This window comes from Peromyscus californicus, unplaced genomic scaffold (genome assembly GCF_007827085.1).
Source record: "Peromyscus californicus insignis strain IS unplaced genomic scaffold, ASM782708v3 Scaffold_8__1_contigs__length_139910024, whole genome shotgun sequence".
Taxonomy (NCBI): Eukaryota; Metazoa; Chordata; class Mammalia; order Rodentia; family Cricetidae; genus Peromyscus; species Peromyscus californicus.
In genome coordinates, this window is record NW_026294606.1 from 63,026,528 (window position 1) to 63,053,634 (window position 27,107).

Genomic DNA, 27,107 nt, shown 5'->3' on the forward strand with positions numbered 1-27,107 from the left:
TATATACACAAAAATATATTCCATATGTATGAATATATACAATGTATACATTTGTATGATAACAAATAATAAATTTCAGTCTAAAATCTAATGATCTGTCCTAAAAATTGCATTGCCTTGCAGGTATTAACGTTTTGAAATCATTGCCTTAATCTCCCATCTGCTGGGTACAGTGTCTCAGTAGTGAGGACCTATTCTGACCAGTTTCTCTCTTTAGAGGGAACCATTTCGGGTATAACTGGACATTGCATTGCTTCTAGCTATTGTGTTCTTCCCCTTTCCCCCCCCACTGCCTGATGAAAGTTCTTTTGTCTTTCAGGTACATCCCCACAGCAGCTGCCTTTGGGGGTTTGTGCATTGGTGCCCTGTCAGTGTTAGCAGACTTCCTGGGGGCTATTGGCTCTGGCACTGGGATTCTGCTTGCAGTCACTATTATTTATCAGTATTTTGAAATATTTGTTAAGGAACAGGCTGAAGTTGGAGGGATGGGTGCTTTGTTTTTCTAAATGTTCATATAGTTCTTTGCGTGTGTGAAAGGGAAAATACTTTGACATCCTGTTTCTGTCAAACAACGCTGGTTCCCCTTTCTTCCCTCAGTTTGTTTTCAGTGCTAATTGTCCCATTCTGAAATGGGCACTGAGCTAAGCCTGTGTGCAGCATTAGTACCAGCTGCCTTAAAACTGAAGTTTACATTATTTGTTGACACTGTCCATCTAGTGTTGCCCATGATGCTGGGAAGCAGTGTATCTGCTTAGCAAGACAGTGACGTGGATTAGCTTTGCACACAACATTCAGAACACGGAATATTCCCTTGTTTAAAAATAAATGTAGTGCAAATTGCCACTTTCCAGTATTTTTGAGCTTCCCTAATGAGTTATGGAGCATTTATATCTAATGTATATTTTAGATAATTTTTATACTTTTTTAACTCATCGTATCCATGTTCTCTACCCTCCCTCCCCAGCCCCTCTTTATTTGTCCTATCCTCAAACTGCCACTCAGCCTGGATGGGCAAAAATCAAGCATTGAAGTTATTTCTGTCACTGGAAACAATTGCTTCTAATTCCTCTTCTGCTTTTCATTTGTCCTCCCAGTGACAGCTGAGCGCTGTCCAGCTGTATTGGCTATGCCTTCTACTTCCAACAGTCACTCAGTATGATGCCCCACGAGTACTTTTTCCCCCTTCCCCAGGTCCCTAAAGCAAGATCCAGTTCTCAAGCAGTGTCTGTAGTTGAGTGGAAGTGAACAATGAATAATTCATACTAGGACTGTCTGTTACATGCATAGCAGGACCCAAAAGTAAACAGTAGACAATAAATGTTTATTTAATAAACTGTTGCAGTTGTGTTGGAAAAATAAAGAGATGTGGTATTAAGTGTTCTCTAAGATTATTTCTGTAGGCTCAGAGTATTTTATATGGAACCCATCCACATAGGCTTAAAGTAGTTAAATGTAACCATCCTTCAAATCTAAATTACTGAAAGACAGTAGCAATTGAAGGGTACTCATGGCATATTTGAAAGGGGCAGGCAAAGTGTCTCAAAACATACTCTAGTACTTTTAGAGTGCATACTTTATTTTCCAAAAAAAATTACCAAATTTAATTTTTAAGTTATTTTCAGAAGTACAGTTTCAGTCATTGATTTCCTTAGTAGGAATGGGAGGTAGGACTGCCTTAGCTTGGATCACAAGTCATATGGAGGCAAGACATGAGTGAAGGTCAGGCACTGGGAAACACCCTGGGGTATTAGAACCCACGTTGTGTGTTTTACAAACGAATGCAAAAAGGACAGCTTTTTAAAAATGTAGGCAATAAACAGTGTGAGGAGTGCAGACACCCAGATGGCCAGCTCGCTTGAGTTGACTTCACCTCCAAGGCAGGACTTCCAAGGTGCATACGTAATACAAATGGTACTAAGGACAAGTCTAGGAGGTAGCTGTCACTGCTCAGTTGCACTCCTAGAGGAAAGACCCAAAGGCCAGGGAGAATGGGACAAATCTTGTGTCCTGGCTAATACCAAAGGCATTCCCATTGCACCTGGCTCTGGAATTGCTCTATGGAAAGGGTGAATGTGTGGAGCCTGTGTCTTCATTTCAAAGGATGGAAGCAACACCAAGAAATAGAGATCCTGAGGAACTCATGGGAAAAATTAGTATCACTGGAGAAATACAATGCGCATGATTAAAAAAGATTTTTTTTTTAAAAGAGGGTTAGAATCACAGGGAAGGCTGTGATGTAAAGGGGTGGGTCTTATTTTTCACATTCATTAGGAAAGCAGACTTGGTCTATAAAGTTCCAGAATTATTTCCATCCTTATTTAAGAAGTCCAATATAAAGATTTGTATAAAGACCTTACATTTTTGTTCATAAATACCTGTTGGTGATAACACTTAGCATTGGACTGTACATGGGAAAACTGCTCTTAGAAGGTTCTGACTCCGCCTTGACCCTGGATCCAGCTGCAGACATACTGAGCTGGCCAACATCATCATGCTGAGTGCTGCTAGTGGCTGAACTGCAAGACGACAATCCTTGAGCTGTTGGAAGCTACAGTAATCAGATACTAGCGGAGCTCCTCAGAAAAAGGATATGGTCCCAGAACTCTCGGGTGATAAGTTTTAGGTATGGCATGCACTCGAAACCACTGCTGCATTTCCAGTGTCGTTTGTTTTATGTTTCAGATAGTTGGCTAATATATCTGCCTATACCTATGACTGTTAACATTCATACACAAGTAGAGTCCATGCCAATCTTTTGACTATGGATGTAGCTTTAGAAAACAATTTTCTGAGGATAGGAAATTAAAGTATGTGTACACTTGAGGGAAGGGCCCTGAGTTTTCAGCCTTAGCTTAGCCTTAATATATTAAGAATTAACAATCTTCACTACTGAAGCATTAGTCTTGGTATGTTTTTAGGAAGTAAATGGCCTTATAAGGATATTAAATACATTTTAAAAATTATTTGAGATAGTTTCATTATGCAGCCCAGGCCGGCCACATTTATGATCTCCTGCCTCAGCTTCCCAAGGAGGTGGATTACAAGCCATGTATGACAAGTATCTACATATTTCCCACAAATGTTATTCTCTGTTGATCTTAAATCTACTACCCAAATAAAATTCCATGTGGCAAGTCAATTAGAATTGGGAGAAGCCAATTAAGTCCCTATCAGAGTCTCTTTTAAAACTTATTTTGGCCTGGTGTGGTAGTGCACACCTTTAATCCCAGCACTTGGAGAGGCAGAGGCAGGCCGATCTCTGGGAGTTCAAAGGCAGCCTGGTCTACAAAGCAAGTGCCAGGCCAGCGACCCTGTCTCAACAAAATCCCAATCTTCTTAGTTATTAGGTTCATGTTTCAAAATATTTGCAGACCTAAGTACATCATTTTTATTTTAGGAGTTGAGGGTGGAAATAGCTGACCTAATTTGGAGCTCAAGTCTATTCCTGAGAAATACCCTCACCTTCTAGACTAGGTGAAGGTAAGAAATTTTAACATACCTACCTACATTTATGTTCTTTTTTCATGAGCATTTAACAAGTTTAAATGAAGGTTACATCCTCTCTGTAATTATAATTCCATACCACATGCAGTCTGTGCTGCTTTTATTTTATGAAAAAGCTGATTTCTGATCTACATTAAACTTAATTGAATACATTGAATAGTGAAGGCCTTATGGTCTCATTTACAAAACATGGCCAGTGTCCTCCTTGGCCTTAAAATTTGAGGAAGGGTACTTCGAATGGCTTCGAGTTGGCGTGTTTCAGTGCCAGAGCATAGGCGTAGAGCCTGGCATCCACTGTAAGATGGTCTTCTGCTACCAAAGCTAAGGAAGCAAAGGTGACAGTTTAGAGACAATGACAGGAGAGCCTAGTCAATCACTGTTCACACTCCACCAGTTCCTATATTAGATGCTGGGGACACTAAAATTAGAGTAAAGGATTAAAAGTAGCGCCACAGATGCCTCATCAGGCTCAGCACTCAGCCATCTCAGTGGCTCAGTGTCTCCGAGCCACGAGTTTGGGGATAAGCTCAAAGACAACTGACCCTTGAGTCAGGGTTCATGTCCTGTTCACCTGTGTATGGCAGAAGATGAAAGTTGGATCCTATAGTTTGGTTATACTGGTTAGGTAAATTGGTTGTTTCCCTCTCCTCTTTCTTGCTGAATTATCCCCTTCTAAGACCAGAAGGGGAGTCAGGTGATGAGAGAAGGAATTCTAAAAGGGATATTCTGTAAGTACAGAAAACATCCATCACACACTATTTAAGCACCTGGGGGCCAAGTGCTTCACTTACATTCATTATCTGTTTCCTTTTTCTCACGCATCCTCAACGGAAGGGCTCACTTGATTTGGGAAAACGAGAGGCTAGTACTGATAATGCAACGGTGGCAGACCACAAACCCATCAGGCCTGTCCCATCTTTAGCTGTCCTCCCTAATATTGGCTGCCATCTGAAGAAATGATGACATTTAATTTGGCTTTGAGGTATTGTGATGATTTTTATCTCAGCTCTACTTTTGAAAAGGTAAAGAAATTGAAGCTGTCTGAGAATATAAAATTATAGTTTTTTTGAAAGATAGTCACTTAACTTTTCAAACAAGTAACAGACATTTCAAAATAGAGCTCTCGGCTTCTCAAGTGAAGCCATAAGCCACTGGCATGGGAGGAATCAAAGACTGCTCTTAGAGTCTCAGGTCAATGAATACTTGTCATTTTGTGCTAATCTTCAAAGGAGCTACTTAAAAACAGTAGAAGAAATGTTATTAGTTTCCTGGCAGAGAACACATAAGAAGTTGGGATCATGAAATGATCTTCACAAATGGGTGAATGGGGATCCACAAAGCTGGGGCACCTCGGAGGATCTCTGTCACCTCTTCATTAACATTATCTCTTACGGAATCTAACAGGACTTTTGCACTGTCTTTGTGGGATGGGTTGATCTAACCAACTGACCACTGATTTACATTTACTAGGGTTCATTACATCAGCTTCTCAGTCAAGTATGTGTTGGAGAACTGCTGTAAGAGTCTTTAACTTGACTGTCTACAAAGACTACCTAACATACCAGCATAGCTTAGCTACATATTTACACCTTGGCACTGGTATGGATCAAAGATCTTAAGCAGTCAATAGTTTTGGTTAGATAGCAAGAAAATCACTATTATGTAGGGAAAAAATTTTAAAAGGCCCCTATTAAAGCTTTCCCTGGACACAGAATGTTTTTCTTAAATTTTAAACTGTACATCACTTGAAAAGGAAAACTAGCATTGGTCAACAGTTTCTAGGTGTCTGACATTAAGAGATGAAGATGAAGGAATTACACTAATGCCATAGTGGACAGAGATGGGGGCAGGGAACCAAGAGAGGGCTGGGTAATAAGCTCAGGGTGCTTACCGTCAAGTCTAGTCAACAGGTCATTCTTTGGTAAACAAATCACTTCCACAAATTCTAAACAAACAGAATACAGTAAAACAAAGCTGAAGATCAGGAGTGAACCCCAACAGCCCCAAATGTCCGCAGCCATCGTTACCACTACACTAAGCCATCACAGGGCCAGCCACTGGGAGTTGAATAGCATACCTCCATCCCCTGAAAATAAGAAGAGGGAAGAACATATATGTTTTAGTACAGCTTGCTGCGGCAAGCCTTTGGAAGACTGTAGTGCAAATATAAAGACTGGAGAAGAATCTAACAGAAACCTAGGACTATTAACTATATCATAGTAAAGTCGGTATCAATGGTATAACATTGTTATTCTCCAGATCAAACATTTCACAGCAAAATCTAAAGTATATCCTGTACTGCATGTTTGCTACATTTATACTTGTGGATAAATCACAATACAAAGTTTATCATTTTAACCATTTTTACATTAAAATTCAGCAAGATTAAGAGTTGTACAAACATCACTACTCTTAAGCTCACAATTTTGTCACCCCAAATTGAAAGTTGGAATTCACTAAACAGTAACTCTCCATCTCTGGCAATTTCCACTTTCTTGTCTCCATGAATGTCTATTCTAGGTATTTAATGTCAATAGAATCACATGTTTGCCCTTTCACTTAGCTTCTTTCACTTAGCACAATACTATCAAGGTTCATTCATAGTATAGCATTTATCAAAATTCTACATTTCATTATCCATTCAAGTGCTGGTAGAATCCTGACTAGTCTCTACTTCTGGCTGCTTTGAGTGATGATACTATCAAATATATTAGAATCTGAGTCTCTTGCTTTCAGTTTTTAGTTTAGTTTATTTCTTTGGAAATACTGGATTCTAGATAATTTTTGTTTGTTTTTGGAGACAGGGTTTCTCTGTGTAATGGCCCAAACTGTCTTGAAATTCACTTTGTAGACCATGCCGACCTTGAACTCCGAGATCTGCCCACCCCTGCCTCCAGAGTGCTGGGATTAAAGGCATGTGCTACCACATGTAACAGAATTTAGATAGTTCTATATTTAACTTTGAGGGGCTCCTAAATGTCTTCCATGTCTTATGAATATTTGTAGTTTAAACAGTTAAGCATTTAAAACTGGCTACAAGAGACTAATGAAACATGCAGGAATAATTTACAAGGATAAGAAATTACCACTCAAACATGATTTACTATAGTGTGTGTGTGTGTGTGTACTGATAACCATGTGTATTGATCATCCATCCATCCATCCATCTATCCATCCATCAACCCACCTTCAAAAGGTTAGGAGAAAGGACAGGGAATCAATAGCATATTAATGCTTTTGGACCCCAACTTGCTAGGGGATATTTTAGTGCAAAGAATAACCTTACAAACTCTATAAATTTGAAAGACTACAGCCTTTAACATATGCTGTTCTTACACATGAAGACAAAAACCAAGGTGATTTTGAAGTTTCTCACTTTCTAGTTGGGTCTGTAGCTCATTAAATGGGAATCAATTTTCCACACAACCAAAAAAAAAAGACATTGAACATTTTATAAAATTTAACATATATTTTATAACTTTTGTAGTTTAACATTTTATAAAAACAAAACAAAACACATACAAGATCAATGCCATACTAAAGAGAATATGCCAAAACACCTATCCAACACTGGGAAGCAGACAATTAAGTACCCACAAAGAACCTGTGGCAGACTGATTCTTTCAATGAAAGCTATGCTTATTTTAGCAAGATCCTCAATGCAGCTAAACCAGCTTGAATGTATCCAACACACCCTCACCTGGTTTGGGCTTCGGCCTTACATTTTCCGCATCATCTCCATTGATGGTTACTGTGACAACATGTGTGGTACAGTTCGACAAGCCTGGATCCAGACACACAGCTGGGAAAAAAGTGACAACTGTCTTAAGAAATGAGGCAGGTGCCTTAGTCCCTTGCCACTTGTCTCACTAATGTCACAGAAGAGCTGGGGCTCAGGGGTCATTCAGCGGGTATCTAGTCAGTAGATACCACCAGACTGTAGAACATGTGTGCAACTCCTAAAGCTCTCAAACTTCCTGGAGTTCTTGCATCAGTCTGGGAATTCGGAGGGGTTAGAGGGAGTGTTCTGATGGGGACAAACAAACCCTGTGAGGAGTATGGCCGAGACAGGCAAGCAAGCAGCAAGGTTTACTATGTTCTGAAGACAACTTGGTTTCATAATTTTCCAATTTCAGGTCCTCCAACTTGCTCTCGTGCAGAAGAGCAGTTCACTCCCAGATGGAGAATAACCCTCCTTTTTTAATTTGGGGGAAGGGAAATGAAACACTATCTTACCGTGTAGCCCAGGCTGACCTTCAGCTCACAATCCTGCCTCAGCTCTGGCAGACTAGAATTACACTGCACGTGGCTGGAAACCAGTCTAAATCCCTGGCTCCTCTCCGCCTGACTCCATAAGGAACTCCTGCTTCATTCATGTCCAAGAAAATGACACCCGCCAAGCAATACGAACCTGGAGAACACTCAGCGACATCACCTTTGTAGCCGGTTTCTTCCTCTAGCTCCCGGAGAGCGGCTGCTTCTGGGCTCTCACCATCATCGATGAGCCCTGGAGGACAGGAGGAAGGAAGCCAGTGTTCTCTGAACAGCTTTCTCACAGTTGGAAAGTCACAGTGACCCTTGCATCCCGAGTAGGTTACGGTAGGTACTACTCATGCCTCCTGCCTACATCTAGGTGTTTCTTGTGAACATCTCAACCATGTTCTGCACAAGAGGGACAGCACTGAGGAAAGATGATTTGGTGGCGGCCAAGCGGCCTAGGTTCTGGAGCCAGTTTATGTGACTATAGTACAAGAGGCTGGTTCTTTTTTTTTTTTTTGTAGGGTGACAGTTATCTTGCTTTCCTTCCTCACAGAAAACTACCTCGGCCCAGCAATGAAGTGCCAGGAGGGAGTGCCTGTACGGTCATATGAGGAACAGATAGACCAAACAGGGAAAGTAACAACTCAGGTTCATTTTCCTGAATGGGATACAACTGTGTAAAGAACAAGTAAAATGTAGGTTAAATTTTAAGTCACTTTTGGTGTTATTAACTTCTTAATAAAATGGCCAGTGAGAAAGAAAAGAGCTAACTATATATTAGTGTGAACTGGGCTTCCCCACTTCAGTCCTGGGAACGGGGCACAGAGCTTTGTGCATGCTGGGTAAACACTGTACCTAAAGCCTACTGGGCTTCATAAACCTGGCTGTAAAGTATACTACCTTCCATAAATACATGGAGTTTATTCATTCCTTCATACGGGTACAGTCCGATAAATTGCTATAATACTGTGTATCAAATTCTGGATGGCTTCTTTAATTACAATGAATCTGAAAAATACTTCTGATAAAATCAAGACAGTTTTCTCGACCTGTTTGTTTATGGCAGACCAAGGTGTCTTCTAGTTACGCACGACCTTTGTCATTTAGAGTTTGAGTTACTGACTCCTGTTAAATTCCTGTGAACGACTGCGGGTGACAGAGGGGAGATTAAATGATTGACAGCGGTGACTGGGAGATGGAGGTCAGAGAGCTATGTGGAAAGGGGGTGGCACTGAGCTGCACATCATGTACATAGGTTTGCCTAACCCCAAACGTGGCCAGGGCTTGAAGGAGCCTCATTATAGAAACATGGTATTTTTTCTTTTTATATATTTGTGTGTGTGCATGTCGAGGAGTGATGTTGATGTAAGACTCTTTCCTCAATCACTCTTCCACCCAACACTGTTCAGTCAGACCTACACCTCACTGATATGGCTAGTCTCACTAGCCAGCTTGTTTCAGGGAGCTCCTTGTCCACCTTCCAGGGCTTGGATTCTAGAGAAGCCTCCAAACCTCCCTGGCTTTGACATGGGGTTCCAGGGATCCAAACTCAAGTCATCTTGCTTGCATAGCAAGTGCTTTAATGGCTGAGTCATTTCCCTAGCCTTAGAAATATTTATTATTTACTTTCAGTTACTGGGATAGATGAAAAGAGGTTAAGATATAAGCAATTAAGACTTAAGCAATGCACTGCTAGTCCCAGGCCAAGGACCTACGTAGAGTTACTCACCTGCTGGAAACTCCAGGCAGTAGCCACCCATTGGGGGTCGGAACTGCTTCACCAGAACAATACACTCGTAATGAAGAGTTCTTTGCAGCACTGGGATGATAGACACGGCTGTCAAACAGAAACAAAGCTAAGGAACCCTTGAGAAAGGTTAGCCAGGCTAGCAACCTGTCCACAGCAATTCGACACAAACTCCAGATTCGAAGATGCAGCCACATCACTCTGAATATGTTGCTGAAGCAGTGAGCAATGAACTTCATCTTCTGTGTTGGCAGCCAACTTTGAAACTAGTCTCATTTAATAATGTAAAAAGGAAGCCAGGTAGGTGGTAGTGGTCCCAGCAGTGGCAGGTGGATCTCCGAGTTCGAGGCCAGCCTGGTCCACAAAGTTCCAGGATAGCCAGGGCTACATAGAAAAACCCTGTCTCAAAAGAAAACTAAGAAAAAACAACAACAACAAAAAGTAACACTTCTATCAGATTTTTAAAATATTCTTTTAATTATAAAAGATCGTTTTCAGTTGTCACAATATCCTTTTTCTATTTATTTTAGATGGAGTCTGACTATGTTGTCTCTACTGCCCAAGCTAACTCAAACTCCTGATTTTCCTGCTCCAGCCTCCCGAGTGTATAGGACTACAGGTGTGCACCACCAGGCCCAGCCACATTCTTAAGGAAGTCAAAATTGAAACTGAACATGTCACACAGGGCCAAGGATGGGAAGCCCCTGCTCCCCAAGCAGCCGCCACTGAAGTGGCAGCTGGTGAAGAGGGTGGTCTGCATGCTGCTAGAGGTCCCTTAAGCAAGAAGCCAGTGGAGGCCCACCATGTCTTCTATGTCAACAGACCAACTTTTGCTGTTTTAGAATATAAGTTCTTTCCCTCTAAATAATCTGGCCTTAAAACAAAACCAGAAAGCCACCACCAGGGATGATTGTTAGCAGCTCCCAAATGCTTTAACAGTGAAGAGCAGCTGTAGCAAAGCAACTGTTTGTCTCCTATAAAAACAAACCAAATCAAGATGGAAAAACAAAAAGCTCAGTTTTTCCAGACCACATGTGGCTACAGGATGTTTCTGATGCGGTTGCAGCCAAACCACGTATGCCTGCAAGGGGAGATGAACGGGAGCCCTTTCCCAATAATCTTTCCTCTCAACTGAAGCATGAAGGTGGGAGATCATTTTACCACACCCAAAGGCACTCACCTTCCGAGTACAAAGGACTCCAGTGGTCTTCACATACGAAGACACAGCATGTAGCTTCAAATTATACCGACATGTTTGGCTATAAAGGTTAACACATCTTTCTTTCAAAACTGTTCTTAGCTTAGAAAATGGGAGTCGGAAGTTACTTATATAAAAAGCTCTGGAACATAGCATTGTAAAACCAGGAGATTCACACATAAAAAATCCTAATTGAAGGTAATTCTGCTTTGAGGTCTTTGGTTATATTAAACACCATCTTACAATTCATGTGCTAACTTCCTTCAGAAAGAGTTATGATAGTCATACCGTCAGCAGATTTCCCCTTCCTGGTTGTAAGTTTCACTGTTTCCCAAGTTCTATGCAGGCAGAGAACAAAGAAAAACAAATCATTAGTGGCAATGGGAAGAATCTCCTTATGTTTTCTGTTGACTAGCACAACTTCATAAATGGAATGCATGCAAATATGCTAATGAAACAGTCAAGGACCACAGTAAAGATCAACTGTGCTTTCTTGTAGTACATGTGACTAGAAAGAAAACGGTTGTCACCCTCCACCTCAGCCTCTGGCTGCCATCTAAGCAGAGAGCGGCAGAGCACTGGAGTCACTGTACCCTCAGAATACTTCGGTAAAGTGTGCAGCATAAGCTGGTAGTGCAGCTGTCCAGCCTTTCCACAGTGATGCAGTCAGCCCCTAGGGACATTCCAGATGCATTTCCAAGAACAAAGGATGCCATGCACAACATGAACCACTGAAATTATGCAGGTTTAAAATAGGTGACTAAACTATACAATTCAAGAAAGCAGATCTTTTCCACGTAGCTGAGGAATTAGATTCTCTGCCTTATGTGTGGCCTTATGTAAGAAAAAAAAAAAAAGATGGGTCCCTAGAGGAAGCAGTGAAGTGCTTGACATTATAGTCTTGCTCCCGTTTATGGCTTCACTGTGTGTTAGTGATCTGTTCCTGGCTGTTTGTTCTCAGGTTTTGGTAAAATCTCTGCATTCTACCTGCTCTTACAGGAACATCAGGTAGAGTTATATGGGAAATTCGTTACAGGGGGAAAAAAACAAAACACACTGTTCAAAAGGGGGAGGGATAACAGGAAATTTCACCTCCTCTGGTTCTCATATATTGGTGGGCGGAGCAATGCTAAGCCAACGATGGAGCTGGGAGGTGAACAATATTAGGCTGTGGGGTTATAATCTGGATGGCTCTAGGGACTAGGGTAAGTACAGTAAATTATAAACACCCTACTCTAACGGACCCTCTTGCTCATACATTTTCTCCCCGGTGTCCTTGAGATCTGATAATACCACATTTCTACAAAAAGTTCCAGATATTTAATCTGGCTTAAAACAAGAATAAACAAAAACCCTTTCTGTAAACTATACACCTTTCAGCACTACACCAAGTTTTACAAGACAAACGTGTGAAAATAAAAATCAAACTGCTGTGACAACTCACAGTAGCCTAACGCTCCTGTTAGTAGCAAGAAAGCCAACCAACAAGCAATTTCCATAAGTAATAGAGATGACAAGAGACAAAACACCTTTTGTCCTAGTTCTCTGCTGCCTCTTAGGTCAGTCCTAAAGACTGGAGACAGTGCTGGGAAGAGCACTGAAGGTCCCATCCCAAACGCTAGGAACAAGGAGAACAAGAGCAGCATCATTACGGCGGTCAGGGTGAAGGAAACGAGCAGTAAGGAGCCATACAGCATGTGCAGTAGAATATAAACATTTATGACAGTACAGCAAGAATGCCCCAGACAGCTCAGACACTGTCCTAGAACTCACAGACATATCCTCGCGGGGGAGAAAAGCTTAGTCTCTACTTGTCCTCCAGCTAAATCAAAAGCTATGACAGCTTCCTTCTTTGTGCAATTCAGGAATGAGTAAACCATCCGGAGAAATCTCTTCCAGCTTTAGGATTGGGTTTCCTTTTAAATCACTCCATCGTTTGGTCTCTTGTTAGAGACCTGGTAGTTGTTTACCTCTAGCCACTGGTGCAGGAGGTAGGAGGTAGCAAAGGACAACTCAGCCCCATCTTGAATGTCAATGTAAGGACTTAACACTAGTACTGAACACTTCTAGGATTAATTCCATATCCCTTCTTCCATGAACGAGACTAGTAAAATCATTCTCCAGCTATTTTTATCCTTTATACATATGCTTTTCTTTGAGGTAACAGAATGAATTTTTATAAATTAATGAAACATGGTCTATAGTCATACTTGAAAGCTTGACACCATGGTAAGAGCTATTAATGCTGTACATAACCCTTCGTCAAAGACCAGGAAGAAATATGCTCTACACAGGCAGCAAAAACATGGTAGTTAGACTTAAAAATTCATTCCCAAGTTAAAGACTAGACTCTTTGGAATGAAACCTAGAAATAGGAATCCTGGGGAAAATATCCCCCAGTGACTGTGCTGGGTAGTTTTATGAGTCACCAGAGAGGAGGGAGCCTCAATTGAGAAAATGTGCAGGCCCTAATTCGTGATCGCTGAGAGAGGGTCCAGCCTATTATGGGTGGTGCCATCCCTGGGTTCTATAAGAATGCAGGCAAATCAGCCATGGAGAGCAAGCTAGTAAGCAGCACCCCTCCAGGGTCTCAGCATCAGCTCCTGCCTCCAGGTTCCTGTCCTGACTTCCTTTGATGATCAACAGTGATATGGAAGCATAACCAAATAAACTCTTTCCTCCCCAGGTTGCTTCTGGTCATGCTGTTTAACTGCAGTAATAGTAGCCCTAACTGGGACAATGACTTAGACATATCTTCCTCATCAGTAAATACCCGAAGGCTGATCAGGTGAAGACACTAGAGGCCGTGAATTGACATATATTCTTTAGATTTCTTAGTGTTAAAGGTTGTATTTTGTGCTATAAACTTCATTTTCAGAGAAACAGAGCCAAACTATTTCAAATCCTGAGTTCTAGTGTCTACATATTTCACAGTATAAATCCATTGCACATAATGCACTCCCTGCCTCTCAGGTCTTGCCACAGGTTTGTCCTCGGTCTGCACCCACCCTCTGCTTACTCCACATTTAGTCTGTCTGCTGTCTGTTAGGATGCCTCCAGAGCTCTCTAATAATGGGCCTTAGTAAGGTTTGTGCTAGTTCAGCAGAAACAGTTAAAATTTGTTTCAATCATCAACAAATCTATGTATTGTCACCTTGAGAAAAGCATTTGCTCACACAAAAACACAATTCTTCCATGATTGTGTAGCAAATGGAATTTTTTTCTAATGATTTGGTATGATATAGTCTGGATACTAAAATCATTTTATTGTATTTTATTTTATTCCTTATTACATTTCATTTAGTAAATAGTAAACCTATTATTTAATACATTACTTTTCTGATTTACATTTTTTAGTGTGGTGGTTGGGATCAAACCCAGGGCTTTGTCCATGCTAGGCAAGTGTTATATTAAAAATTTGGTTCTGGGGCTGGAGAGATGGCTCAGAGGTTAAGAGCACTGGCTGTTCTTCCAAAGGTCCTGAGTTCAATTCCCAGCAACCACATGGTGGCTCACAACCATCTGTAATGAAATCTGGTTCCCTCTTCTGGACTGCAGGCATACATGCAGGTAGAATACTGTATACATAAATAAATAAATCTTTAAAAAAAAAAAATTTGGTTTTACTAGAAGGAAGCAGTAGACACTATTGAATATTCTGTAGCTTGTTAAGCCAGAATCACAAGTTTTAGGTCCACAATACTATGGAGAATAGAGTTAAAATGGGTTCCAGATTAGGTATAGTAACAACTGTAATTCAGTTTTATTCAGAGGTTATCAATGACCCAAACGCTCTAGCAATGGAGGAAGAGCTGGCCTCGACCCTGTTTAGAAGAGCTTACAACGATGAAACACCAGTGTCTACGCAGATACCCGAGAGACCTGGAGAAACCAGACAGAAAGAGAAACGCTTACCTCGTTTTCCCAGTAGGATCCATGTAAGTTGTTTTTTCAAATTTGACCCATTTTCCTTCTGAAATCAACTAAAACAAAATCAGATATTTAGAAGGCAGGAAATTTTCAAACCAAGTTGGTCTTTTTTAAAAAAATCAAATTGTGTTTCTTTCAAATTTTCTCTATGTCCCCCCCCCCCCCCCCAGTTTGCTTCCCTCCCAATATTATTTGTGGGCAAGTTTCTAGCTCGGAATAGGTATTCAAAGTTGTTTCTCTAAGGGTGGGGCTTTTTTTGGGGGGGTTCAGGTAGAACTAAGAGGGGAAAGAGTCTAGGGATGTGAGTACAGCAGGTGTGGCTCGGTGAGAGTAGGCACTTGTTACTTGAAAAACAAGCAACACTGGGCTGGGAAGAAAATGGTAACGTAAGGGAGTACATCCGGGAGAGAGCTGGCTGTTCAAGTTCTGACCCCAGGTATATGTGCAAAGCTGGCCACACTTGTGTGTAGTTGTGTGTAAAATTTCACTAGGAAAATAAAGACTAGATTTTCTTTCTGACCAAGTTCCCACCCAATCCAAGACAGGCATCAGAACCGCTCGGCCCACACACCAAGGAGTCTGGGAGCGTAACTCACCTGTGGCACCAGGCCGAGCTGAGATGATGTTCACTGTGAACTTAAAGCAATAGCCTTTTCTCATTAGCCCCTACCCACCCCTTCTGGCCAACACCGACCCAATTATCAGATCTGTTCACAGACAACATGGAAAGATTCTAAATCAAAAAGAATTCCAGAAAAGTTTCAGGACCAGAGTTCCAGTTTGAATATTTAAAAGTTATCCACTACAACAATTGGTTCTTGAGAGGAAAAGGCCCTAAAAGCTTTATTCAGTAACTTTAGTTCTTTGTTCAATAATATTAATTCTAGAACTCAGGGCAATTTGAATGATGAACAATTTAAGTTTTTATTATTTTAAACATTTATGCTGGGATGACAAACACTTATGATGTAATTACTAAATATGAAATCTCAAAACCACATTATTATGTGCAAAACCACATATTATTTGTTTTTCTATCCAGGGTGATTTTTAGAAAGAAATTTTCTATCAGGAGCCACAATCCACTTATTCTCAATTTCATTAATACATCTAATTAATGAATAAACCACTGTTTTCAGACAACAGCAAAATGTGGCTTGGCCTTGAAATAATTTGAAAACTATCTTCAAGAATGAAAACCCCATGGCACTAAAAAGAAAAAAACACGCCTGCACATTCATTTTAGACTTAGTGTTATGTGGGGAAGGGAAAGGACAGGAAAAAGCAGCTTTACCTCCTCTGAAATGAGGTGCTGTCTGGTGTTCTGAGGAGGGTCTGTGGGTTCCTGGTTCTCCATTCCAATCCAGTTGGTCTCTGAAGTCCTCAGGTGGAAAGTTCCGCTGTAAGAGAGTGAGATTTGTTCAGGTTCCCCAAACATGGTCACTAGTCAAAGTACTTGAATAGTTAAAACAATTATCTACTAACAAAGCATCTTCTTGAATGTGACTCGGAGAACTGCCTCATGCAGAAGCTACTACGTCCAGGCAAGAATTCAAAGCCATCCTACTTAGATTCAGTTTGCATTAACCAGAGTCCATTCCCACTAAGGTTTGCTCACTTTAAATTCCACTCTTCCAGAGAAAAACCACCAAAGGATGACACACCGCTGTCCATACCCACTTCTCATTATGGTCAGTTACCAATACTTTACAGTTTAGCTGTTTTTCTGAGGCAAAGTCTTGCAGTGCATCCCAGGCTGCCTTAGACTCTTGACTCCTTGCCTCGGGGTTCTCAGTGAGGGCAGCACCGTCACACTTAAACTTACAGTGTGGTCTAGGGATGGCACTTCTACCTCTCAGCGCGTCTCCTTTGTAAAAGTCTGGGGCAAGCCAAATTAACATTTCAATAACTTCAGGCTCTATGTCTGTTTCTGTTTTGTTTTTTCCTCATTGTGCTGGGGTTGAACCCAGGGCCTTATTTATGCTAAGCAAATAGTCTACTGCAGTCCCCGCCCCCCTCACTCTTTAGGGGCCTACCACCCAGCTTCCAAAAAAGAAAAAAACAAAACAAAACATGGAGACTTGTTTTTACTTGGTTTGTTTCTAGACAGCTTTTCTTTTTTCTTTTCTTTTTTTTTGGTTTTTCAAGACAAGGTTTCTCTGTGTAGTTTTGGTGCCTGTCCTGGATATCTGTAGACCAGGCTGGCTTTGAACTCAGAGATCCACCTGGCTGTGCCTCCTGAGTGCTGGGATTAAAGGCATGCGCCACCACCGCCCTAACTTTCTTAACTTATTTTATCCTGCCTACCTTTTACCTCTAGGCTTTTACCTCTCTCTTTTCTTTCCTTCTTATTCCATGTCGGCTGTGTGGCTGGCCCCTGGTATCCTCCTCTTCTTTTCTCCTTCCTCCCTTTCTCTCTCCTTCTATTTATTCTCTCTGCCTGGCAGCCTCACCTATCCCTCTCCTAACTAGCTACTGGCAGTTCAGCTCTTCATTAGACCAATCAGGTGTTTTCGGTAAAGTATCACAGCTTCACAGAGTTAAACAAATGCAACATAAAAGAATGCAACACATCTTTGCATCATTAACAAACATTCCACAGCACAAAAGAATGTAACACATCTTGGGCTGGAGAGATGGCTCAGAGTTTAAGAGCACCGACTGCTCTTCCAAAGGTCCAGAGTTCAATTCCCAGCACCCACATGGTGGCTCACAACCATTTGTAATGAGATCTGGCACCCTCTTCTGTACACATAATAAATAAATCTTTTTTTTTAAATGTAACACATCTTTAATATTCCATAACACTCTACTTCTATATGCTCTCCCCCTCGAATAAAGATTTATTTTTATTATATACATGTGTGCTTGTGTGAGTTTACGTGTGCTATGTGTATGCGGGTGCCTGTGGAAGACAGTGGGCATCAGATCCTCTAGAGCTGGAATTGGAGGGATTGTAATCCTATTGATGTGAGTGCTAGGGACTGATTTTGGGTCTTCTGGAAAAGGACTTAACTGAAGAACCATTTCTCCAGGAACATCCCTAGCTGTATTTCCTTATTTTTGTATTGTTGTATGAGTGTGGGTGTACATGTGTGCCATGGTGTGCCTCTGGAGGTCAGAGGACATCTTTTAGGAGTAAGTTCTGTCGCTCGAGTTTTCCTGCCTGGCCCACAGTCAGGACAAATCTCTCTCACCTGCCAGTCCCACAGCCGTCAGACCCAACCAAGTAAACACAGAGACTTATAGTGGTTACAAACTGTATGGCCGTGGCAGGCTTCTTGCTAACTGTTCTTACAGCTTAAATTAATCCATTTCCATTAATCTATACCTTGCCACATGGCTCGTGGCTTACCGGCATCTTCACATGCTGTTTCTCATCCTGCCAGCTGGCAGTGTGTCTCTGACTCAGCCTTCCACTTCCCAGCTTTATTCTCCTCCTTGTCCCGCCTACACTTCCTGCCTAGCCAATGACCAATCAGTGTTTTATTTATTGACTAATTAGCAACACATTTGCCATACAGAACATCCCACAGCAAAGTTCTCTCCTTCCACCATGGTTTCTGGGAATCAAACACAGTTTGTCATGTCTGTGTGGGAAGACTTTTACTCACTGGGCTATCTCATTAGCCTGAATGGCAAGTCCTTTTTTTTATTATATACACACATATGCATTATATATGTATGTATGTACACACACACACACCCCTCCCTCTAAGGCAGAAAGTGACATCAGCTTGCACACTCTACACTCACATAAAAGAACTGTAGACTGTTTCTTGAGACAGGGTCTGTGGTGGTATTGTGTTCACCAAAATATTGTGCACACTAATAAACTTATCTGGGGTCAGAGACAGAACAGCCACAATATTAAACATAGAAGTTAGACAGTGGTAGCACAAGCCTTTAATCCTAGCATTCCAGAGGCAGAAATCCATGTGTTCAAGGATACAGCCAAGCATGGTGACTCACGCCTTTAATCCCAGAAAGCGAGCCTTTAATCCCAGGGAGTGATGGTAGAAGGCAGAAAGATATATAAGGCGTGAGGACCAGAAACTAGAAGCATTTGGCATGGTTAAGCATTCAGGCTTTTGAGCAGCAGTTCAGCTGAGATCCATTCTGGATGAGGACTCAGAGGCCTCCAGTCTGAGGAAACAAGACCAGCTGAGGATCCGGCGAGGTGTTCTGGTTCTCTGACCATCCAGCATTTCACCCCAATAACTGGCCCCGGGTTTGATTTTATTAATAAGAACTTGATTTTATTAATAAGAACTTTTATGATTCCTGCTACATCGGTCTCATGTAGTTCAGGCTGGCCTTGAACTTGTTACGTAGCAGAGGCTGGACTTGAACACTGGATCCTCCTGCCTCCACGTCTCAAATGCTGGGATTAAAAGCCTGTTGTCCATTATGTCTGGCTAGAGGTCCTTTTATCTTCTAGATATCCATTCCTTCTAATTAATAACACACAGCAGGCAAGGAAATGTGCTAATATAAGGAAACTTTTGAATTCTAATTTTAAAGAAAAATAACTTGTAGGCAATCATGCAGCCCCAGTGAATGGACAAATTCAACTGTCTAGAATGGTAGACAATGCCTGCACTAAGTCCTACCTCCTTAACAATTTTCTTTAGGTTTTTTTTTTTTTTTTGGATTGATGGAACCTGGGACTTGCTACATCCTAAAGTGCCTGGAAACCAGGTGTGAGCCACCACGCCAACTAATACTAGGATGTTTAGAGGTGGGGCAACCACACACATTTAAGGAAAAGACTACAAAACTTTTAAAAGGTGGTTTAATAGTGACAGTTGATCAGAGGCCAAGAAAGTAGGGGAGTACTCCACTGAGAAGAAATCACTCAATTTTTGATTTTGATTTTACAGGGGATTACAGTTAAGAGATTGCAGGAATCTAAGAAACAGTGAACTTTAGACTTTTAAATAAGTTTGGGACTGTGATAGACTTCGGGGGATTTTTGAAGTTGGACTGAATACATTTTTGCATTATGTTATTGTTGCAAGAGTTTGGGGGCCAGGGTGTGGAATGTGGTAGTTTGAAAGAAAATGGCCCCTAAGGGAGTGGCACTAGTAGGAGGTGTGGCCTTGTTGGAGGAAGTATGTCATTGTGGAGGCAGGCTTTGGGGTCTCTTATATGCTCAAGATATCGCCCAGTGTCTCAGACTACTTCCTGTTACCTGCAAGTCAAGATGCAGGACACTCGGCTGCTTCTCTAGCACCATGTTGTACCATGATGATAACAAACTAAACCTCTGAAAATGTAAGCCACTCCAATTAAGTACTTTAACTTTAAAAGAGTTGCCATGGTCATGATATCTCCTCACAGCAATCGAAACCCCCACTAAGACAGTGGGGGACACAATCTCATATTGTGGAATAATCCTTTTGTACACTGTGAAGATGTGCCACTTTGATTGGTTTAATAAAAGGCTGAACAGCCAATAGCTAGGCAGGATTTTCAGGCAGAGAGGACACTGGAACAAAGTGGCAGGGATGCCGGGAGACACAGAGCAAGCAGGATGAGGGAGAAAGCTGTGAGGCAGAAAATAAATGAATAGAAATGGGTTAACTTAAGTTATAAGAGCTAGTTAGAACCAAGCCTAAGCTAAGACTGAGCTTTCATAATTAATATAAGTCTGTCTGTGTGTTGTTTTTTGTGAGCTGATGGCCAAAGAAAAAGCCTGACTCCAATCTCACAGGCTCCAACTCAGCACAAAGAACTGTAGGCAACTAAAGAAAGCCAAGAGTGAGAGAAATCATCTCCCCAGGGAAGACACACCGATTAGATGCCCAATACCAAACGGTCAGTCCTGAAAACAAACATACAAGTTAACAGCATATGGTCTAAGCAGGTTCTATTTAGGAATATAATGCGCAATAACAATTAATGAAAAAAGAAGCCATGGATTTGGAAAAGGATAAGGAAGGGAATATGGTAGGACCTGAAGGGAGGAAAGGAAAGGGAGAAATACTGTAATTATATTATAATCTCAGAAAATTTAAAAAATTATAAAAGAGAGGCAGGTGAGAGTTAAGATGTGAGAAGTGAAACCAGAGTCTAGAGCTAGGTTGTGGAGTTGTACCCTGGCTCACTGCTACCATTCCTTGAACTGCTGCAGCTTGTTCAAAATGGAAAGTGAAACAGAATCTTAACAAGAGATAACATGTTCACTGCATTCTCTTTGATAAAATCTAAGTAATGTCATCGGCGTCTTCTCTAAGAAGTAGGACGTTACCATTTAGGAGGCCGACACAGGAGAATGGCTTGAGGCCACCACTTTGACACCAGCATGGATAATATGGTGAGATAACAGCTCAAAAAAGAAAAAAAGAATGTAGAAGTTCGAACCAGAAGCAAAGCCCTGACTGACAAACAGGCAGTTGAGACAGTTATCTAACAATAGAGAAATCAACAAGGCACTTTGAAAGAGTGGGGAAAATTGCGTCTCTGTGTGGGGTGTATATAAGCTTGTGTGCACACATGCATGCATGTGCACAAGCGTGTGGAAGCCTGGAGTCAACCTGCAGTGTTTGTTCCTCAGGAACTGCCCACCTTATTTTTTGAGACAAGGTTTGACACTGTGGAACCTCAGGCTTAGCCATTAGCTTAGGCTGACTGTGCATCATATTCCAGAAAGCCCTGTCTCTGCCTCCTGAGCTCTGAGATTACAAATTGAACCAGCATCCCTGGCTTTTTACAAGGGTGCTGGGAATCGAACTCAGGTATCTTGAATAGAAAGCGCTTTCTGACTAAGCTATCTCCTAGCCCTAAAAAATAAATTAAAAAACTTCAATTAAAAATTTTGAAGAAATAATTGAGTATGATTGGTGGTTTTGTTTTGAGACAGGGTTTCTCTATGTAAAAGCTCCGGCTATCTTGGAACTTGCTTTGTAGACTGGGCTGGCCTCAAACTCACAGACATCTACCTGGCTCTGCGTCCCAAGTGCTGGGATTAAAGGCGTGTGCCACCACACCTGGCAACACATGTCTTTAAGCCCAGGACTTGGGAGGCAGAGGCAGAGGGATTTCAGTGAGCTTAAGGCCAGCTAGGGCTGTACAGCGAGATCCTGTCTTAAGAAAAACAACACCCGAAGGAACTAGGACTACAGGTCACTTGGTAGAGTGCTCTGCCAGCACCCACAGAACTCTGGGTCCAAGTCCCAGCACTATACAAACTGAGTGTGGTAGTGCAGGTCTGTCCTCCCAGCACTCAAGTAGTAAAGGGAGGAAGACAGAAGTTCAAAATCATCAGCTACGGTGAGTCTGAGACCAGCCTGGCCCACAAAAAACCTACCTCCAAATAAATGACTTGGGTGAGGAAATCGCTAACTGGGTTAGAGCGCTTGCTGGCCAAGTCTGATGACTTGAGTTCAGATCCCTGGTACCCACATAAAAGCAGGACATGGTGGCCCATCTCTGTAGCAGCAGCACTCCTAAGACTAATTGTGAGGCCAAGACAGGAGCACCCCCAAGAATCTTGCAGGACAACTACCATGAAATATGCAGACAAGAGAGACCCCGCCTCAAACAAGATATAAGGTAGGACCTCCATACACATGCTGTGTATGCATACATTCTCATATGCATGGACTAAATTTTTTTTTTAATAAGAGGGAGGGACAACCAAAATAAAAGGGGTATAAAAAAGCCACATAGAAACCTATAATCTTCCCACCAAAAAAAATTTTTTTTTAAGCTGGATATCCTGCAAGGCTTTAAAAAAAAAAAGGCTCCTTCTTGAAATGGTTTGTCAAACAAAAGTCTCCATGTCCAATTCAGGGCAACTCACTATGAGTTGCTAGTGAGGGAGGCCTTAGGGGCCCACAGAACAATACAGGTTCTTGCCATTGCTCTTGGTTGCCCACTTTAACTAGGTGATAAGCCCTTCGTGCTAAAGTCACCACACATCTTGGCTGCATGACATAGATAATCAAGCTGGAACTGAGCTGGAAGCCTCCTTGCTGGCTTTTATAATGCCAGAACGTGCTATGCAGGCTGCTGGGGGAAGAAAGGTCATCAACAGTTTCACTCAGCTGTAAGCCCCACAAACGGACACCAGCTTGCCAGGCAAAGATGTGCCTGCCCACTTAGGCAATAGTGGTACAACTGTTATGGGGACAACCAACTATCCTTTTATTGGATTTGAGAAGACCTAGTCTCCACAGAGAGAATCCTTATTGGTACTGCAAACCTGCTCAAAAGCTCGTAGTGAGGAAGAACATAGGTCTAAATGCACTTTTTTTTTCTTTTTTTTGTTTTTGGTTTTTCAAGACAAGGTTTCTCTGTATTCCTGGCTATCCTGGAACTTGCTCTGTAGACCAGGCTGGCCTCAAACTCAGAACTCAGAGATCCACCTGCCTTTGCCTCCAGAGTGCTGGGATTAAAGGCATGTGCCACCACTGCCTGACTAAATGCACATATATATATATATATGTATATATATATATATACTCATAGACAATCACCATTCTCAATAAACAGAAGCCTCTTTTCAGTGAATTGAGATGAACTTTTACGACTGTATATAGTGTTGAGAGTAAATCACGGTTGAGTGCTCAACCCCAAGCAGTACATTTATAGCATTCCTGCCAAAGCTCAGGGGACACTGTGGAAGAACGGGAGAAAAGAAAAAGCTGGCAGACAGGAAGAAGGGCTGCAAAATGCCATCTTATGGCAGCCACTGCGATCAAGGACTCCTCCAAACTACTGATTACTGCAATGAATCTGCTCACCAGCCAGACAAGGATGGAGAAGGGACTCGGGGGTCCCTAACCATCACTGTTGAACTACTTTCTACATATAAATTCAGGGAAAGAAGGAATCACTGTCATCACTTGAGCAACCACTGGTGACCCCCTCCAGGCTACAATGGACAACCCTAATCCAATGGTCACACAGATGACTCTGACTAAAAGTTCACACAACAAAACCTAAAGTCATGAATCTGGAGAAGGCATAGGTAGGGAGGAGGGGGTGTTGGCATGGATGGGAAGGAGATAAGAGAGGGTCTGAAGAAACAGTAACCAGAAGGTAATCAGGATATACATGTCAATGAATTAATTAAAAAAATAGAAAAGTCATATCATTTAATAGAGAACCAAGAATGGAATAATTAGTATAAAAATATTAAATAATTTTAGCTAGTATCACAACTTTAAAAGTTTACTTTTTAAAAACAGAAAATATACACTCTTTTGTACTATACATGGTAAAATTTTGGTACCCACATCAAATGGCTTTCAGTGCCCTTCCCTTCACTGAAAATTCTTCTCAGTCTAATAGAGAGATCACTCACATTGGTAAGGGTGGGATGCCACTCAAGTTTACAATGTGCCCCTTCTCCCGGCAGGGATGGGCAATAGGTAGGAAGGAAAGGGACTGAGATTTATTGAGATTGGGGACTTAAAAAATCATTTACCCCAGTTTATTAATACACCACTTAATTCTAGATGAGCAAAAGGAAACTGACGGTCATGACCCTGGGGTAGGTTAATTGATTACAGCTGCAAAATAATGAGCCTTGTAAGGAACTTCTTGTGATAGTTCAGACAAGAGATAGTTCGGATTCGAGTGTGTGGTGGGGTATTAGCAGTAACAAACAAGAACTTACTATTTTGTCCTAAAAGTGAATTATTTTAGGGAAGTGTATACAAGGTGGTTCCCAGAAGATTTTAAAGGAGACTGGAACAGTAGAAAAAAGATGTCAGTGTTTGTATTTGGACACACTGAGCTTGTTGGTTTAGAAATATTTATCTAGAAGTTATGCTATGAATTCAAGGAAGAAAGTGGGATTTTTTACTTTGGAATCATTGAGTAAATCCCCTTGCCCCTAACAATACTGACATTAAAACCATTAAAACAGACACACATACACACACACACACACACACACCCCAAAAAACCAAAAAAAACAAACAAAAATAACCCCCAAACCTGAGGGGCTGGTGGCATGGCTCAGCAGGCGCTTGCTGTGCAGGCCTGAGTATTCAAAGAATCCTAGGAGCCCACAGTGGAGAGAGTACTGACTCCCAAAAGCTGAAAAGTTGTCCTTTGACCTCCACATGCCTGCTCACTGCCCACCTGCACTGGCACATACTAAATATGGTTACTTCCACCATTGTACTGTAAGGTTTTTATTGAAGAAAATGAATATAAAAAATTAAATATAAAAACAAACATGGTAGTTAAAAATAGATAATTTAGCCCTACTGTTCAAAACTTGAGCATCTTTTATTTGTGGTGTCAGTTTATTGAGTTCTGGCTAAGTCTGTAGCAGAACCTACTGCAGCACTAAAAACAGTTATTGAAAACACAGAATGTAGGCTGGGCACTTTTAATCCCAGCACTCTGGAGGCAGAGGCAGGTGGATCTCTGTGAGTTCAGGACCAGTCTGGTCTACAAAGCAAGTTCCAGGACAGCCAGGGCTACACAGAAAAACCCTGTCTCAAAAAAACCACAAAACAAACAAGCCACAGAATATACAAGACTCTGTTTCACTTTCCTTCTCTGTCCTGTCCTCTTCCTGATGTTTACAATTTAGCTGATTCTCTACAAATAACTGTCTCAGTCTCTGGGCCCAAATGTTTGCTGGGCTGTTGAAGTATTGCTTTTCCAAAATGAGTAACATTCCTGGGATCTGCTTTCTCCCGTATATCAATTCCTATCTTCCACAAAAAACACTTTACCCAAATACACTCCAGTGCTAACCTTTCCTCCCACTGCAACTTTGTTTCCAGGTCAATTAAAAACAAGTACTAGCGGCTTCTCACTTATGCAAGCACCATCTCCAGAAAAAGGGAAAGGAAGATAAGGATTATTGCTGCTTTGCTTCAAAACACAGAGGATGAGCCAGGCTTGGCAGTGCATGCCTTTGATCCTAGCACCGGGGAGGCAGAGACAGGCGGATCTCGTTTGCGGCTAACTTGAGGTCTATAGTGTTTCTCAACATCCTAATGCTGTGACCCTTTAATACAGTTCCTCATGCTGTGGTGACCCCAACCATAAAATTATTTCGTTGCCAAAAAAAAAAATTATTTCGTTGCTACTTCATAACTGTAATTTTGCTACTGTTATGAATCGTAATGTAAACATACGCTATACAGGATATCTGTCATATGACCCAAAGGGGTCACGACCCACAGGCTGAGAACCACTGACATGGAACCTTCCAGGACAGGCAGGATTATAGAAACCTTGTTTCAAAGTAACAAAACAAACAACAACAACAAAACAAAAACGCGGGACTGATTAATTCTGGATTTCAAAAGTACTTAAATAGGAATCTCTGCCATCCATAACCCACCAACGTACACTGCAACATTGTAACACATTTATCTTGGCTTTGAAAATATATTCTTTAAGCAATATTTCCAACCACTTCACCTGTATTTTTTAAACAAGTTATACTTCTGGTATGTGTGTATTCTAACTCAAAATACAAAGTATTCTATTGATTAATTGTGACAAATACCTTTCTAAAGAAGTCAACAGTGGCTGGGGTTTTATCTTTCTAACTTAAACTGCTTAGGCAGGCTGGGAGAAATGTGCAAAAAACATTTTTTTGGTGGGGGCGGATATCTGAAATGTGGTGCTTTTCGACAAATACGTGCTTGGAACAAGCCCAAGACTTATAAATTATAGGAAGCAACAAGAGATAGGTTTTAAAGGCCTATCTCTTGCAGCTGGTGGTTTTTCCTTCTTTTAAAAAACAAAACTGAACTTTGTAGGGAGGTAGATGGAAAAAGGAGTAGGGAGAAAAATACCACAAGTCCACCTATGAACTCTTTCAACCTTATTTCACCATTGCAGAGACTCTGATAAAAATCTGTGCTTTTCCACACTGGTAACTTTTTCGAAACTGGACTAAATGAACTTTAAGCTTAAAGGACAACTTTCCTCTTTTCCTTGCTTTCTCAGACGAACATCGCCTCTTTCATCTCCAGGACCGTAAAATACGTCCCTCCTCCCTAGGATCGCACATGCGGGATTTCTTCCCCGTGTCTCTTGAAATCTACTTTCGCGAATGAGAAGGGACCCTTCTTGTAGATGCCTCGACTAATATGTTCCAAAGTCCACTGTGCTGTTTCCTAGTTCCTCTAGTAGTCTAGGCTGGCTCGCCTAGATCTCGGCTTCTCGCGCTCAGGCGCGGACTGGGAGACACGCGCGCGACGGGCAGCATTCTAAGCACCATCAGCGGTGCTCGCGCCCTCCTTTCCCTTCCCCTCTCCAAGGACACTTAGTACCGAGCTTGGCTTGCGCCCACTTACCTATACTAAGCTGTGGGATGTGGAAGGGATGGAGGAGGAAAGGAAAAACAATCAGACAGAAGCCGCAGTCTCTTCTTAGAAGCAGTAGCTACCACTAGAAGACACCGGCGCCTCTCGTGGTGCAAGGAGGTTGTGCACACGTCCTCCTCCCGGCACCCGTAGAAACTCCTAGCTTCGGAAAATT

At 41.7% G+C, this 27,107-nt stretch overlaps 2 protein-coding genes across 7 annotated transcripts in view; one reads left to right on the plus strand and one right to left on the minus strand.

Annotated features, from left to right (window-relative positions):
• Nucleotides 1–10,911, plus strand: part of Sec61a2 (SEC61 translocon subunit alpha 2) — a 35,921-nt gene extending 25,010 nt beyond the window's left edge. Inside the window, exons 12-13 of one of the 5 annotated variants that reach the window (XR_008215914.1) lie at nucleotides 8,318–8,459; nucleotides 10,042–10,911. Coding sequence is in view for 3 of the 5 variants with exons in the window: in XM_052729023.1 (XP_052584983.1) it covers nucleotides 320–506 (187 nt within the window). In the remaining 2 variants the exon portion in view is untranslated. Of the gene's footprint in view, nucleotides 1–319; nucleotides 1,376–8,285; nucleotides 8,460–10,041 lie in introns of those variants that run through there. The other 4 variants (XR_008215915.1, XM_052729024.1, XM_052729025.1 and 1 more) reach the window with 4 other exon arrangements.
• Nudt5 (nudix hydrolase 5) lies at nucleotides 1,301–27,055 on the minus strand. 2 transcript variants are annotated; one of them, XR_008215916.1, is made up of 9 exons: nucleotides 26,924–27,055; nucleotides 15,934–16,039; nucleotides 14,625–14,692; nucleotides 10,998–11,047; nucleotides 9,494–9,601; nucleotides 7,916–8,011; nucleotides 7,205–7,306; nucleotides 5,396–5,590; nucleotides 1,301–3,825 (listed from the first exon to the last, which is right to left on the minus strand). XR_008215916.1 is itself a non-coding variant. In XM_052729027.1 (7 exons), the coding sequence occupies exons 2-7, from the start codon at nucleotides 15,994–15,996 to the stop codon at nucleotides 7,170–7,172; spliced, it is 522 nt and encodes a 173-aa protein (XP_052584987.1). In that variant the 5' UTR covers nucleotides 15,997–16,039; nucleotides 26,924–27,055; the 3' UTR covers nucleotides 5,599–7,169. The 2 variants fall into 2 exon arrangements, 1 of the variants encoding a protein (XP_052584987.1); XM_052729027.1 differs by lacking the exons at nucleotides 1,301–3,825; nucleotides 5,396–5,590 and having other exon boundaries at nucleotides 5,599–7,306.
• Between the last annotated feature and the right edge of the window lie 52 nt (nucleotides 27,056–27,107).